The sequence below is a fragment of the Opisthorchis viverrini genome, assembly GCF_000715545.1.
Source record: "Opisthorchis viverrini unplaced genomic scaffold opera_v5_251, whole genome shotgun sequence".
In the NCBI taxonomy this organism is placed as follows: Eukaryota; Metazoa; Platyhelminthes; class Trematoda; order Opisthorchiida; family Opisthorchiidae; genus Opisthorchis; species Opisthorchis viverrini.
This window is the reverse complement of record NW_008751908.1, coordinates 510,639-526,597: the sequence shown is the minus strand read 5'-3', so window position 1 is coordinate 526,597 and position 15,959 is coordinate 510,639. Positions and strand designations below refer to the sequence as shown.

Genomic DNA, 15,959 nt, shown 5'->3' with positions numbered 1-15,959 from the left:
AGCATAAGCTAAACCAGAAAGTGTTTTATAGTATCCGTATCAGAGCCACCACGCATGTAGTTTGAGCTTTTTGTGTACCAAAGTGAGTAGGTCAGTAGCTGACAACGCTTGATTCAACTGGACCGACCTTCGGCATAGGAAAAATGACCAAAACCACATTGACAGCAGTGAGACAACCAACATTCTATGCGCTACTCTGGTTACTTAGGTTCATGATTGGATGTGTGTGTCCTGTTTAGGTCGATGGAATCACATCGCCATGTTCATTTTTTACTGTTGACCTGTCTTGTCCAGATGGCAGACAGTTGCTGACCATCGATTCGGCTGACATACGCGGGTCGATAATGCATGGTTAGGAGCTCTCCGTAGCGATTTTCTGCTTATCTCTCATTTTTGCCTGAACAGGGTGAACCACGTGGATTTCTACCCCGACATGAAGTGCAACTGCGGACATGTTTTTGGAACTAAGTAGAACTCTGGGATGGAAAATTTGTGTTCCTTCCACGCTCAGAATTTGCTGCGCGCAGCTGTCCACTAGTTCCATTATTTATTCCAGACTCGGTTTGGCATCCCTCTTCTATAGGACTTTGCAGTCTCACAATTCCACTTTCACTCGTATGAACCGGTTGGATTAACTTATGCATATCAGGTTGTTAGTGGATCTTGCGTATCTACTCATACATAGAGTTCCAATTTTGTTTGCGCGTAGTAGTTTGAAGCGTTTGCATGTTTTTGTTTAGTCTGGTGTTTTTAATGAATGAAGAGAGGTGACCACTTCTTCAAATTACGTTATTTCCCACGAACTTAATTGGTCAACTAGAAATCGTTTCAATCGATTTAAACATATCTTACAATGATGCATTATGACTCAATAATTTCATCTCACACGCTACAATGAATTGTATTTTTGTGTCACTGAGAGTTGGCCAATCGATCGATAGGGGCTTAGTCATACTTATCGATTATTTGGATGTCAGTGAAGAGAACATTTTAAATCCCAGTGCAATTTTCACGCAAAGAAAACAAATAGATCCGCGAAGCTTTAATGGTCAACTTCCGAAAATTGCGGCACTAATTTTTGAGAGCTAAGAATATAACTGCTTGTGGGTTACTGTATTCACGTCTCTAAGTGAAGAAGAAAAGGTTTTGAAATGAGAGATCCATGTAAGTGACTTACACGGCTAAAGTATCCTTTTGTTCTTGTTTTATGTGTCTGCAAGTTCCATGCAAATATTTTATGCATCCTTTAAACTATAACAAGTTAGAACACCGAAAACCGACCAACTCTGTCATGTCAGACTGGCATTCAGTGTATCAAAATTTTCCTGAGCTGGGTGGTAACGCAATCCAGCCAAAGCAAGTCCTGTACCAACAATATGTGCATGCAGATCGCAAATTTTTGACCAGATGTTAGGTGCAAAACTCAAACAAATAGTACCAGATGTAATTTTCGAACAGCTGTGGAAAAAAAAGTATACATGTGATCAATCTTGATCCACCGTTTCTACTGGACCGGTTTATTTTTACTGGCCAAATAATAGTTCGTTCCCGAAGCTTCAAATAAAATGCACAGTTCCAGTTAACGGACAGAACATCGCAACTTTCTTGCGCATGCAAATGCCTTTTGATCGAACTTCGATTCCCATAATATGCTACAGCGGTATAAGCGCAACGTTTTCACTTAAAAGCGATGTTGCCAAGCAGTTTTCGTGAGGATGGTTTGCTTGGCATGAGTCACAGCTAATCTGTAAACGTCACGACTTTTCAGTGCACACGCAGCAGCATACTCACAATGACGGGAAAACTTTTGAAGATCAACAAACAGGGTCTTCATTTACTACTTTTGTTTGTCAGTTGGGATGCTTTTGTTCACATATGATCGAACTCCCCCACAGGTTTAGACCTCTTATACAGAAACACTAGACATAATTAGTTGGCTGCTGACCGGAAAGGCTGTTGTATCTCACCAGGTAAGCTACTGAAATGAGCAGTCCAACAACACGCAACACGAGCGAAAAGACTGGCACGGAAACGGAGTCGAACGATCGACCCCCGCCCCCCCTTTCCTCCTGAAGGTACATTGTTGACAATGAGGCCATGGCTTTAACCAATTTTAACAAACTTCACATTATTCACGAAAGACAGCTTATGTTTAGCGTGCGCGCGTTAAATTCAGCCTATAAAGTAATTTTTACCAGTCTAGCCTAACTCATGACTTTTCCCATATGTCAGATGCTGGTTCCCCAAGTTTGGCTGTCTCATTTTCAAAAGTCATATTTAACGATCTGACGGAAATCACTAAATGCATTTTCATGGAGATGGAGACCAGGCAGCATGTTTGGATATACGTTTGGTAGCTTTCAAAAATATTTCACCTTTTACAAGAAACATTTTTAAGGAGAGCAATAGTCACTGGCTGTCATCAATTCTCGTAAAATATCTTGGCCCAGTTGTGTGCTAAACTATGAAGAATTCCAAGCACATGTACGGTTTTCAAAGACGCTAGAGTGATTTGTTTACCTTAATGGACTGTGTGGGAAAACATGACTACGATGGTAGTATGTTTAATGAAATATTATGCATTTTGACTCGAACTCACAGTATTGAACTGTCGCGTTAATTGGAAAATACAAAGTAGGCTAAGCTGTCAGAAGACCGAACACTTCTGACCAATCATTTCTCAGTACCAGCAAAGTTCACAGCGTTAGCTCTCTCTCCAGTTGAGGCTACCGAGGCTGTCTTTTCATCAAGAAAAATTACTGGTACTAATCACGACGTGACTTTCTAGTGCAGTCAAAAATTTATTTTGCAAATAAAGAGATCACAAGAAGCTCAGTCATACGTCCTTATCAAGGCTAATCAGATGGCTATACGCGAAAGTGATCCCTCGGTTAGTTCGTTAGCAGATTCCACACTCACCAACTGATTCGCAGAGTTGAGAATTTGTACATAGGTGTGTGCGTGAAGCACGATAAATTCTCACTCACTTCCGTGGATGAGGAACAGCTTAAGCTGGAATCAAATTCGCACAATCAAATACAAAGAAGCTGAAAAGAAAGCCGTGAATGGATACACTAATATGGAATCAATCTGTTAACCTATTGTGAGGACACTAACTTCGGAAACCCTAAGCTGAACATTTACGGCAACCGAACCTGAGATGCATCGACCGGCTTGATGAAATTAATTCACGGACAAAGCGGTAGCTCATTAAAAAGGACAAAACTTTCCATTTTTTGTCCATTGAGGCCACGAATTAAGGAATTAGGAATTTCGCAGTAGTCCGAAATCAGCCACTTATTCGCATCACCGATAAGTAGCGAAAAAAATGAAGAAAACGGAATGAGGAGTTTTCTATTCATTGACAGTAAGGCAATTTACCTATTCTTTAAAAAGACGGGTCCATAAAAGCCAGATTAGGAATGAAACTGAAGTCAGTTGCAGAATAATTGACCATCTAGCGGAACTTATTCAACAAACTTCTACTCAAGCCCACGAGCAATGATCGAGCTGCAGTGAATAGACTGTTTAATTCGCCTCAAAATGCCACACTCATTTGGTTTGCCACGTACTATTGAAGGGATGCAACAAGAAAATTGTATGGTAAACAGGTAGGAGAAAATATTTGCAGCCTAACTCTTCATAGATGATAACTGTAGCTTCGAGGACACAATTCTCTAACTCACATCACTCCTTACAAATCGGAACTTTCACTTGGCTTCATATTGCTCCAAATCGTGTCCTTGTACTAAGTCAAGGTGAGCATACTTTAGCGTGACAAGTTTAGGCATACCAGCCTGCTACTTTGTGGGGAATGTCCTTGGTACAAGCTTACTCACTTATGATGAAAACGGACGTCAAACAGGAACCCCAGAAAAGTAATGCGGCTTTCGTGCAGCATAGTGGACCTGATATTTTTCACGAGATGGCTGCAGAAAGAGTCCCACGAGAAACCTTACATCCTGACTTTTTCTGTTAAATGCACAAAACTTTGGGACTAGTCATGTTTGTCTTTGGGCTGTGAACTGCTAAGGAATCAGGAAAGGACACCATATTAGGTTTCCACTTTTGCTGTCACGCGCGTCTTGTTATCGATCGTGTTTACCATCAATTATGTTTTCCAAACGATAAGAGGAATTGCCTTCCTGTTCATGCCCATTTGAGAGTTGCATGTGATGAACCAATATCTCATATTGGAGGTGCAAAACAGATTATGAACACTGATATCCAACTACCGGATTTAACGAAACTAGTAACGTGTTACTTTACCTTGGCCGCTGATGGTCAACTGTTCAACCACTGTTAGGAAGGTCACTGGTCGGAAACTCTGGGTTTCGCGAGGGCGCACTGATGGTGATTCTCAGTAAGGATGAAACAATCTTACAGTGATTCAGCATAGATTGGCCTCACATACAGGATGAAACCTTTTTGAAAATCATCATGTATCCTTTAATGACTATCAAACTAGTAGCACGTTCATCTTTACCCCTGGAGAAAGTAATGGAAATGGCAAAGGAGGAAGGTGTATGGGAAAACGAGATGGAACCTGATACCAGCTGAACTGGGGGCGTCAAAGTTTAAGCCATCTTTTGATCCCAAAATCAGTGACACAATTATGAAGGCCGCTTCTTATTTTCTACACATATTTGTCTCCTATCAGCTTAGAATTTTTGGTGTGAGAGACGTCTGCCGTAGTGCAGTTCAAAACGATTGAGTAAGCCAACTTCTAGAAAGATGAAACAATGTCATTAGCTTGCTAAGCCATCCAGATTGTCTAGAGTTAACTTTTCTCGCCAATCAATAGTATTTTTTCGCAAATCTTTCCTTCAAGCTCATTCCACCCTGTGGTACAAGCGGAAGGGACTGAAATAGTGAATATTACTTCTTCGCTTGTATTAGTTGAAGTCACCGCACCAGTTATCCGTGCATTCGTCATGCGTGGAGCCAGTCAATAATTGAACACGAACTGATTGGAGGATGCCTATATGCGATTAGCCGCACGTTGTCTGACGGTTTAGTGTGCAAACTAATAGGCGGGAGGTTGTGAGTCCAAGACTCCCTGAGTTACACAATGCTGATGATCCCCAATAGGTGTGGGATGCCTTCACAGAACTTCTTGGCTCTTCAGCATAGATTGGTTTCACTTGCAGGACGCAATCTCACTTAAACAGATTTGCCTAGACTACACGATTCGGCACAATGGGAAAATTAAAAAAAACTAGTTTGCTCAAAACTAATGGCACACACAATGACAGTTGAAGAACTATTTTTGATAGTATCTTCTCATTCATTATTCAGGCTTTTTGCACCATAAGGTATGGTTGTAATCAACTCAAGATATCGTGCACTTCGCTTTCGCATAGAATTGCAAAGTTGGACGTCAGTTGAGTGTCTCCCCGATCTGACCACAAGAGGTTCCTCTATCAAAATACTGATCATTTTCCATCCGAGGAAGTGGTGATGAACAACAGTAGATTGAGCTGTTTTTCGGTGAACTCAAAAATATTAATTAACAGAATTGTATCACAAGTGATATCATAAGTGATATTAATTAACAGAATTGTATCATAAGTGATATAAACATTTAGCGGACTAGGGGAAGTTTATCGACCGATTTTCGCTCTTGTGGAAGGGTCGATATTCGCAAAGCACCAAAATATTTCTTTTCCGTAGTTTGATTCCAAATAAAAAGGAACTAATGTTTATCAAAACGCTAGCCTGTTGAAAACTCCAAAAAGTCATGTGGCTGGATGTATTTATCAAAAAAATACTGCAAAGAACACATGCAAACATTTTTCGAGGAAGAAAAAATAAAGCTTGATGGGAGCAAATTTCATAGATTAACGGTCCGTCCGTTGCTGGTTAGACTGAATACATTCAAACTTCATTCACGAACCTATATCCATCCTTTCTGTCTGGTCATCAGTAGCTTGTATAAGTTATTCGGCAGCCTAGAAAATTCGAAGTAGGGGAGAAATAAACCTGTAAGCCTTAGGCATCTTATGACACTGGGAATATCTTCAGAATCACAGAGTAATTTAGATAGCTGCATTCCCTGACAGTAACTGGTGACAGATACGTGCACTGTTAATCATCGTTCGTGCGAGATTGTGCTTCTTCCGACAGCTTGCTCTGAGGAACTGGGACCGGTTTCTTGCAATGTTCACACACGGATTGGCCACTGCGTAGAATCACCAATTCTTCTAGGTGTTCTCAAATCAGAGTGACAAACTGCGCTGAGCTTATTGTTCAATGACAAATGAGTTTGCAGTATCCCGTCAACTTTTGTATGGACTCACTGTTTGACGGCTCCTTCTTTGGGTTGTCTGTTGCATCGTAATTTACAATACACTCTCTTTTATTGTTATTCTGTAACTTTGTTAGAAGTCAGAGAAGTAAGATTGGCTGAGAAGTCAAGCGAATGAACTTAACTGCAAATATTAGACGCAAAGAAAGCAGACTTCGCTTAGCCTGATGACAATTCCTCTTCATCCCTAAATAAATAGCGATAACGCCCAATGCTAAAAATAGCCGGCCTCATTCGACCGTACTGATCATGTGATAGACTAGCCTAGAAAAAGACCGTCTCATTGTGTCTAGCTCAGTGTACGCCACCCAGTAGTTCGTTCAGGCTGCTAGACTCAAACCTAGCCAAAGACTTCCTCCTGACGAACGATTTTTTGCCTAGTTGCACAACCAGTCAAATTTTCTGACAGACGCTGTTTGCACTAAGTCCATGGTATTAAAGTCAACACAACCCCACAAACCAAATCAGCATGACAGTCATGATTAAACACAGTGAGAGAGCGAGAGAGAGAGGGAGAATAGGGAGAACATGGTGGCTTAAGTGTGGAGATAAAGCGTGAAAAATCAGACTGCACGGATGCAGAAGAGAGCTGAAAAGCAACCTGCCCAAACAGCAGCCTGTTGGGTGTTTGGTCCTACATCTGGTTGGAGAGAACCGAACTCACCCCGGAAATAGTTCGTTTGCACTAAACAGATGTTTGTGCGCTAATGAAGTGACATAATGATTGGTTGTATGCAACGTTCCAATCCGTGTGCTTTTGAAAATCAAAACATTTTGAAAGAGGACTGTAGAAAACCGTACATTTGGAACAACACTAATTGTACACAAATTTTGCGTCACTTTATAAAATGCGTTTTTCGTCACACTTTCATGCTACTGCCGGAATTCAGGTGGAAATGTCTTCGTTGGTTTCCTGACAGTGCTTCAAATAGAACAAGATTAGAATCAGTATTCCACACTCTCATCACTGGTTGTAAAAGATGCAAAAAACAGGATCGATTTTCGAGTAATTGATCTAATTCACTCGAGGTTCACTGACAGAGTTTACTGATTAAACAACTGGACGGAAAATAATGCCTATTTCTTACGTGTTAGATCTGGAAGGGCATAGGTACTACACGTATAGTTACTACGGCCCAAAACGAGCCCAATATTTGATGTACTTGCACCGCTTGCCTGTTGGCATTTCAAAACTGATTAATATTTTTGTTATATTTCACAAAATTGCTCCAACTTGCCTACGATAGAGCCCAGTGTTGTGAGGAGTTGTCTTCTAATGTATGATCAACCCCCATGTCTATTTTGTCTACGCTGCTGTGTTTGAATAGAAAAAACATCAAGTTGCAAAAGAAGACGATGGAGTATGATGGCTAATCTGAGAAGCAAATCGAACCAGAAGGTTCCATGGACACATCCATAATAACTCTCTTTTTCTCTTCTTCAACTTTATCTATGTTCGGACTTCTGTTTTTGATGATATCGTTGTAGAAATTGTCATGAGGTCAGCGCTTACCGCATAATCATTCTTTCTTTTGTTATGAGCTGGTTTTTGACTCATGTGTTCCGCAATCTAACATCAGATTGCACGGAAGAGTAAAGCGTTTTTCGAGGAAGACCAAATTAAGACCAGTCTAAACCTTGCGAAAAGACCTCCTGTGTGACGTCCAACACGCAACTGAAATGTACACACGCTTAGGACATTTTTTCAACAGGTAAATACAAGTGACCCGTGGACTTTAGATGGATGGATGACTTGTTTAACTTGTTTTTAGTAGGTGATTCCACGTCCCACCTCTGAGACAAGGTATAGTCTTGGATTCCGACTTGTCCAGGGCTCTTGAGTGAGGTCGTCGAAACGGTTGTACATAATCTATCCCACTGGGCTGTCCGGGTTATCTAGAACAAATGCGTCTAGTTCGCGTGCTCAAAACCCGGCACAGTCAATACTGTGCAGAGCTGATGAGCTGTAATAAATGCACAGATGAAGTTTAGTTATTCCTTTTGATGTGCAACCGCTGTGTCTCGAAATTAAGACATCACAAACAAAACAATTCAGTATATAAAGCCAATGACTGCTTCGTGACGAGACAAATACTCGAGTTTTGGATGAACGGTGTCAGTTTCGCTCAGTCTGATTCGTGAATACGTGTAAAGAGACAAAGTGTCCCGGAACAAATTCATTTTGTCCTGTATATTTAAAGATCGGTTCCCGAGGGATATTTTACAATAACAGAGCTATTGTGTCCATCAGATGCATTTTATTAGCTTAGCTATGCAGTGTGAAATGTTTTAAGTCAAATTCCCAAAGTATTGAGATAAAAGCGCTGCTTTAGATGATTGGTATTCTCAAATGAATCGACCCCTAAAATTAACGATGTTTCAGGACTTGGATTTTTGAACAAGGTTAGACCGGATACCATTCTGTTACGAAGTAAAACGCTGTGTGAAGTGAAAAGCTGGGAGAACGGAAACAGAAACGGAAACGGAACGCACGATACATACACTTTTGTTCAAATAACCCGTCAGCTATTGAAACTGCCAGTTTTAAAATTCAACTTCAAAGGGTCACTGCACTCACTGAGGCACACCACTACCTAAGATCAATATGGATTGGAATACACAGGATTTTTAGAGAGAAAGACTGGATTTGCATGCAAACTCAAAAAGTATAGACCTGATGTTGTTACATAGATCAAAAGTAGAACTACACGTGCAGTTGGAATGAGGAGTAAATGCCTTTTGAACTGAAATTTGAGTTTAGTTTTGAAGTGAACACGAAACAGATGGACTAATTTTGAACTAAGTTTGTATGGTGTCAGTGATGGCACCGAATCCAAATTTCAAGCTAAGGGCAGGATCGGAGTTAATAAACCTTGGTGTTTGAAAATACTTTTTTCGTGAAGTTGGTGGGGGGTGATGATAGGTGACTTATGCTTGAAAAACTGGAAAGGTTTTCATGCGAGTCCTGACAAATGTAGCAAGTTTGAATTGAAACGCTAACCACTAGGTTTTCCGAAATCGATGCTCAAGTTCATCCTGTGCTCTAGCGTCATTAATGGCCCGTCTAGTTGAGACTCAATTAGTGGGGGGTGAAGGAAATGACAAAATAACCGTCTAGTGATAGGTGTTTAAATGGTCCGGAGTTGAAGAGATTTGGAGAATAACAAGAAAAGAAATAGGCAGAAGTAAAAGCTACATCACAGATGAGAGATTCAGCAAGGGGGCCAGATAAATCTCCTGCAAAAAAAATAACTTGGTACCCAGATGAGTGTATTTGGTTTTAAGTAGAACATGGAGTTCACAGAAACTCTGGAAATGCGCCAACCTGATGAGCCCCAAGAATGGCGAAAGTGATCGTGGGTTGTCTAAGAGTTGTCAGCAAACTTATAAGTTGTGCGTTACATCTATAAAAGCCACCTGTTTTTTGGTATGAACCGGAAGAACGTTTGCGTGCTGACACGCTTGAAATTTAATACAGCTCATAAAGGAATCGCCCCAAAGAGAAGGCTCTTCTAAGGACAGCTCGAGCTGTTCACCCTCACAGAAAATTATTCATCACGCACGCTCTAACTTCTGATAATATTAGCGGGGTTTGACTTCTTGGACAGCGATATAGTGAGTCTGCTATTAGTCGTGGCATTTGCTAGCTTGATTCTCGTACACACCTAGTTACAAATTTGGATTTACGTGCAGCGTCTATTCATTTATGTTTCCTGATTTTTTCTCCATACATTGAAGGCTAGTAACTAGCGTCGACCACGTTTACCCCCTCAACAGTCAATCCATCGTGTCGTAAGCCAGTATCGATTTCCCTGTACATTCGAAGTGACGAGGACGGCATTATCGGTTAGGTGTCTACATTTGCATACGTCTATATCATTGGACAGCTACCTCCTTGAACCTCGGGACTTCACACATGTGCGCTGTCTCACAACTTCAACGCTAGTCTGCTGACCCCTGTTCTCCAGAGAAACCTGAAGCGACTTCCAGTTGAAACAGAAAAGACAAGAGCACTTAGACATAAAAATAAAAGAGATAGAACTAAATTTTTAGCCGTAAACTTTAGAGTTGACAAAACTCAAGTTAAAAAAAGCAAAATGAAGTAATTCAAAGGTGAAACTGCGGGTTTTCACACAAGAGGATTTGTATTTGAGGACATGGATAAAGAAGTCTATGAGTAGTTTTACAGATGTAAACATATACACATATATTGTCTACATTGGCTTCCCTCTGTGTAAATACAACCACAGATATTTGATGCTCTCATAACGCTAAGAACGTTGTTATTTCTCCTAATAACTGAGCTTTTCTCTCTTTTGTGTTGACACTCAGACTCGTTAAAAGGAAACAAGACTTGAGGTTGCTCGAAATTTCACATAATAACTTTTTTAATTCAAGCAAAGATAAGGTTTGCCCAGACTTTCCCCCATTAATCTCATTGAAGGCTGAGAACCATTTCAAGCCATTTTGTAACCAAACACTTTTGGTTGTAAAGTGCTATCACTCTCACTATAGCTCATCGTAATTCTGAACTCTTGTTGCACGCAATTCCATCATGACTTGTTCGACGCTAAGATTTCCTGCGTACTAATCTTTGTAATAGTTCCACCTGTGGTTTCCCCTTTCTGACGAGATTTAAATCTGGTGAACACTCACCTTCACATATCGAATTTTTCAGAGATTTAGCGAGAGTAGTTCACGACTTTCACTACCTAAAGCTTCAAATTTAGATGAATGAAAACTCTATTGAACTCAGTGAAGCCTAAGTACTCAATCAAAAAGGCCTTGACGCGCTTTGCTTGTTATATTGAGAAATGAATAAACAGATTACTAGTTCAAAAATGTAAGCAGTAAGAACCAATATGTAAAATGCGGTTCGACCCAAACGCGGTAATTTGGGACTAAAAATTGACGTGAATATTGCTTTTAAATCTCCCACAATGCGGGGAAAAAAGGGTGGGTACACACTTTCTTTGGCGGCCGCAGTTGTTACGTCAGTGGTGTGTAGGACACGCCCGTTGATCGTTTGGAAAATATCATACTTGAATAATTCGTTGCTTTCTATTTGCTTTTCTTGTCCGTTGGAAAGAATTGTGTTCTGTGGTTGGCGCAATGAAGTTCTCAGTGCAATTCATCGTGTCTGACATGTGTGGCGCTGACTCAGAGAAGAGATTCTGGAAAATGTAACCAGTTTAAAATGCCACTTAAAAATGTAATCAAGTAATGACAGCAAACCTGATCAATCAATTCATAACATTTGAGGTTCAAGTAGAAAGACAGGCTACGAAAGTGCAAAACTCTACCTAACTAATGAACTCCAACAAAGACGAAACCGGTGGTGAGCCATCAGAGCGCTTCCAGCTACATTATAATGAACAGTGCATCCTGATGGAAACAAACCTTATAACATTCCATCCTATAAGAAATTTTCGGATGAGTTACTTTTGGATGTTCAGGCGTAGAATCAAGAAGGCCACTGTCGTTGGATACTGCTCCACGCAAACCCGCTGGATGTTCCGGAATCGGTATTCTTGCCAAAATGTAGGTCAAATTAGTTTGGGATTACTGCTTTGCAAATTCCAAAATGTTTTTGGAAAAGATTACGCCCTTCGGAGCAACTAATGAGTTTTACGTGAAAGTTCACCATTTATGAGCCATATAAACATTTCAAAGTGAAGCACACACATTATATTAGATATGCCAGCCTTGAATGAAACAGGTTACCCGGAACAACGTTTTGGTGATAGGATAATTCCATCTCAATTAGTCGTAAACACGCAACGTCACTCATTGGCCTCTACTCATATTCTCAAGGAAGCACGATACTAGTAACAAAATGGCATTATTATTCTTGGCGCACATGAGAGAAAAATGTCTACGTCTGATGAGCAGATAGCAGAGTTCAGTTGGTTATTTCTACAGGCCCAAAACTTCAGTGGCTAACCACTCGGATTTCGTGACAAGGTTTGTCGAACCACATATTGATTAGCCCGTGTAAGTCAATAAATTCCCTTTCTGTCAATATGGTGAAGGCCCCACTGCTTGACTATCAAATTTACCCGTCTAAATCCGATGACCCCCCCCCAACAGCAAGCCCAATTTTATCTCCGATCTATCCACCTATCTACTCGTGATTCGTCTGAAATGCTGGTGAACTTCCTCGGCTAGACATCCGGTCTTCTGCTGTCCTGCGTAATGTCCGGTCTTCCATTTACCATCTTTAGTAAGAACGAGTCCTGGCCATCGAAACTGTGGACTTCTGTACCAAGTGTTTCCACATTAATGGATTAAACGCGATGCTTGAGTTGGTGAACTTGATTCGAGCCACGTAGCCTTCGAGATTTGTCGGTGAGCTTGCTTCATTGATCTCCTTTTCTAGACCCATTACTTATGTTTTATAAGTAGCGAAAGGGTGAGGTGCCATAATCTGCCGTATACTCACAAAGTTGAGGTGAGAATTAAATAGATTATTATCCTCACCTTTATTATCTCGTGTCTAAACCCAACGAGGACCTCCTCGTTCAGTATTTTTCTGGCAAATATTTCATCCTCTTCTATGGCGAATGCAATTAGTATAGTTGACAGGATGTGCTGAAAATGGAAATTCAAGCGCAAAAAAGCAAACTCATATCTACTCTTCATAAAATCTGTATAGCCCATTCACAAACAACTGGGCTTAACCAGAAGTAAATTAGATTTTTAGATGAGTTTCAATAAATTTATCACAAATACATGAGGCCAACACTCGCCTCAGTCGGATGCATTCCGCGGATCAGTGAAAACAAAGAGAAGGTAACTAAAAGATATCAGTGCTCTGCTACACGGAATATTACATCGAAAAATAATATTGTTTGCTTCGTCAGAAAACTTCTTGTGTCCGATTTCTTTCCAAGACCCTTTCTGCTCTGTTTCTGGAAATTTGATTCTCAAGTTCAAGCAAATTTTTTGTGCAAAATTTTCACTGGCTTGCTAACGGGTCGGCCATCCCATGCACATCAGAGTCTTCTAAAGCTATGAAAGAAAAATGATTGAAGCCTAATCTGCTTTGTTGAAAATGACCACGCGTCGCTTTATTTCGCCCACAAATTCAGTTTTCTGAACAGTTCCAAAAATTCTTCCACGAACTGGAGCCCAAAGGAAATAAAACCGATTATATTTTGGCCATCTGGAGTGTGTAGTACCGTTGCCTGAGATGTATAAGTTGAAAGTTTGAATGTGATTGGTATTCGTATACTGCCAATTTGGTCTACTTTGTGCTATAAATTGAGCCAATCGACACACTGAAGTGGTCTTGATCAGGAGTCACTTGCTTCCTCAACCCCAAAATCCAGCATTTCTATTTTTTCATGTGTGGCAGCCTGCACTCAATTTATTTGTCGCGACTTACATTGCAGATGTAGGTTACGACATTTGTACCTCTGGCAAAATAACGTTTTGCTCAAGTGGATAGGTTCCGGTTGCTTATTTGAATCAAACAAGTTTGTGATTGAAACCGCATTCTTTCCATGATTCATCATCTGTTTTTCACAGGAGATGATAATTTGCACGATCAACCCAACGAATAGTCAAACTTCTATTTGAACTGAAGGTTGCTGTCACGTAATTCCAACAGTTTTTTACCCCGATATTTCAATGAGACCTTGCTCGTGATAGTCATCGTGGTCCGCAATTGGCTGCTCGCAGTTCAAACATAGTCACTCGATGGCCAAGCTTCGTGAATACAAGAGAACATAATGTTTGGGGGAGATAGATCCAAGAATCCACTCACCTGCGTGTTGGATATTGCAGTTGAGGCAACAAGGTAGCTTAGGATGAACATTCCAAGAAAAATGGCTGGAAATCCGAGAACCATCGGTGGTTTCTTAAATGTAATCAAGATAAAACATATTGAGTTATCTACCAGAATGGTCGGTTGATATAGAGTGGTTTCAAGTAGCTACAGAATGGTTAAACATGTATCCAGATCACTCTGTTTCAAACAGTTCTTATACTTGACATAAGCAGCGGCAGAATTTGAAATTTTGTTCCAGATGTGGTCTGCAATCACTGGCTGGGTGGGTTGGGATCTTCCTAGAGATCCCTCAGGTGGGCACTGTTAATGAATTTCACTGTGAATTAAACAGCTGGACAGTGTTTCAGGGCTCTTAAGCATAGGGTGGCTTCACTTAAAAGATGAAACCTGAGCCAAAACGTCTTACTCTTGTCCCAGAAGGTTGCTTTTGCTTTCTCCGAACCAGAGCACAGAGCTGAACATGAGTTTCTGCTCTCAGTAGAGCTATTCCGCAATGCACATCCGGGCGTTAAACTCTTGACATAATAATTCAAGTAGGGGTATCAAGAGGGAATCAAGTTCCAAGATGGAAAGTGCTATGCTGATTGACGGACTAATGGTTGACTGCCGATTCTTCAGGCTCAACCAGTTTTGTACTTTTCCATTAGTAAAACATTGGGGCTAACATGGAATTAGCTGAAAGGATGAAACGGTAGAATACATTCTTCAGAAAATTATTCATTCCTTCATATATCCATGCATATGTTCACATGACTGACACATCTGTTAATTAAAAATCACAAATTTCATCTTTCTTACCAACTCCAGTAAGCGTTATCTTAACGTCTCTCAAGTGCTTCTGATGATTTTATATGACGAAACGAAAACTGTACTTTTAATACGATTTTACTCCTTTGCAGAAAAGTATTCTGATCGCAGTTCTCACTAAGAACTGACCTACGATCCAGTTTGTTGAAGAAAACTGCACAAGACTAAGCCCAGAAAAAGCACATTTTCAGTTTCTCTCTCAAGAGGAATCATATAACCTAGTTCTAAGTATACTCAATAAATCATCCGCTACAACTGTTGGAGGTCCACCGATTCATGCTGTTTTCACATGCCAAATCCACCGGGACTGCCAGTCCTCAATGATTTAATCAAACAGGCAACTCTTCTGACAACCGCGGCCATTGTTACATTAGCTGGGTATGCGTGTACGTCTACTCATCCGATGTCGTCTGGTGATTTCGTTAGTGTGAATAATGTCTGCCGACTACGCCACCGGCGAGCACAATTTGACTAATCCGGTTGAAGTCATCTATTTCAACAGAAGTTGACAAAACTAGTGGGTCTGATCAGTCACCTGATTCACGGATAACCAGCTGGCCCTACTATACGAGAAAGTAATTAGGTCTATGCACCGTACAGACGTAACACATTACTAATAAGGTTTCTAAAACCTCTTCAACAACCCACGACCAGTTTCACTCTTCTTGAGGTTTGTCAGGCATATTCAGTTCCCGATTTTCCCTCAGCCTTATGTTCTACTCGAAGAAAAACATCATAAATTGGAGGTTCAACTGGGATTCGTTTGCGTCTCCCGTGAAAACCAGATTGGTATGCAGTTTATGTACTTTGCTAGTTGACAAAACTAGTGGGTCTGATCAGTCACCTGATTCACGGATAACCAGCTGGCCCTACTATACGAGAAAGTAATTAGGTCTATGCACCGTACAGACGTAACACATTACTAATAAGGTTTCTAAAACCTCTTCAACAACCCACGACCAGTTTCACTCTTCTTGAGGTTTGTCAGGCATATTCAGTTCCCGATTTTCCCTCAGCCTTATGTTCTACTCGAAGAAAAACATCATAAATTGG

At 40.6% G+C, this 15,959-nt stretch overlaps 1 protein-coding gene across 1 annotated transcript in view; it reads right to left on the bottom strand.

The window, feature by feature from the left end:
- Window positions 1–11,104: 11,104 nt before the first annotated feature.
- Window positions 11,105–15,959, bottom strand: part of T265_09034 (hypothetical protein) — a gene marked incomplete at both ends in the record, with an annotated part of 40,137 nt that continues 35,282 nt past the window's right edge. Inside the window, 3 exons of the mRNA XM_009174998.1 lie at window positions 11,105–11,481; window positions 12,788–12,898; window positions 14,076–14,168. Of these exons, the coding sequence (XP_009173262.1) occupies window positions 11,344–11,481; window positions 12,788–12,898; window positions 14,076–14,168 (342 nt within the window). The remainder of the gene's footprint in view (window positions 11,482–12,787; window positions 12,899–14,075; window positions 14,169–15,959) is intronic.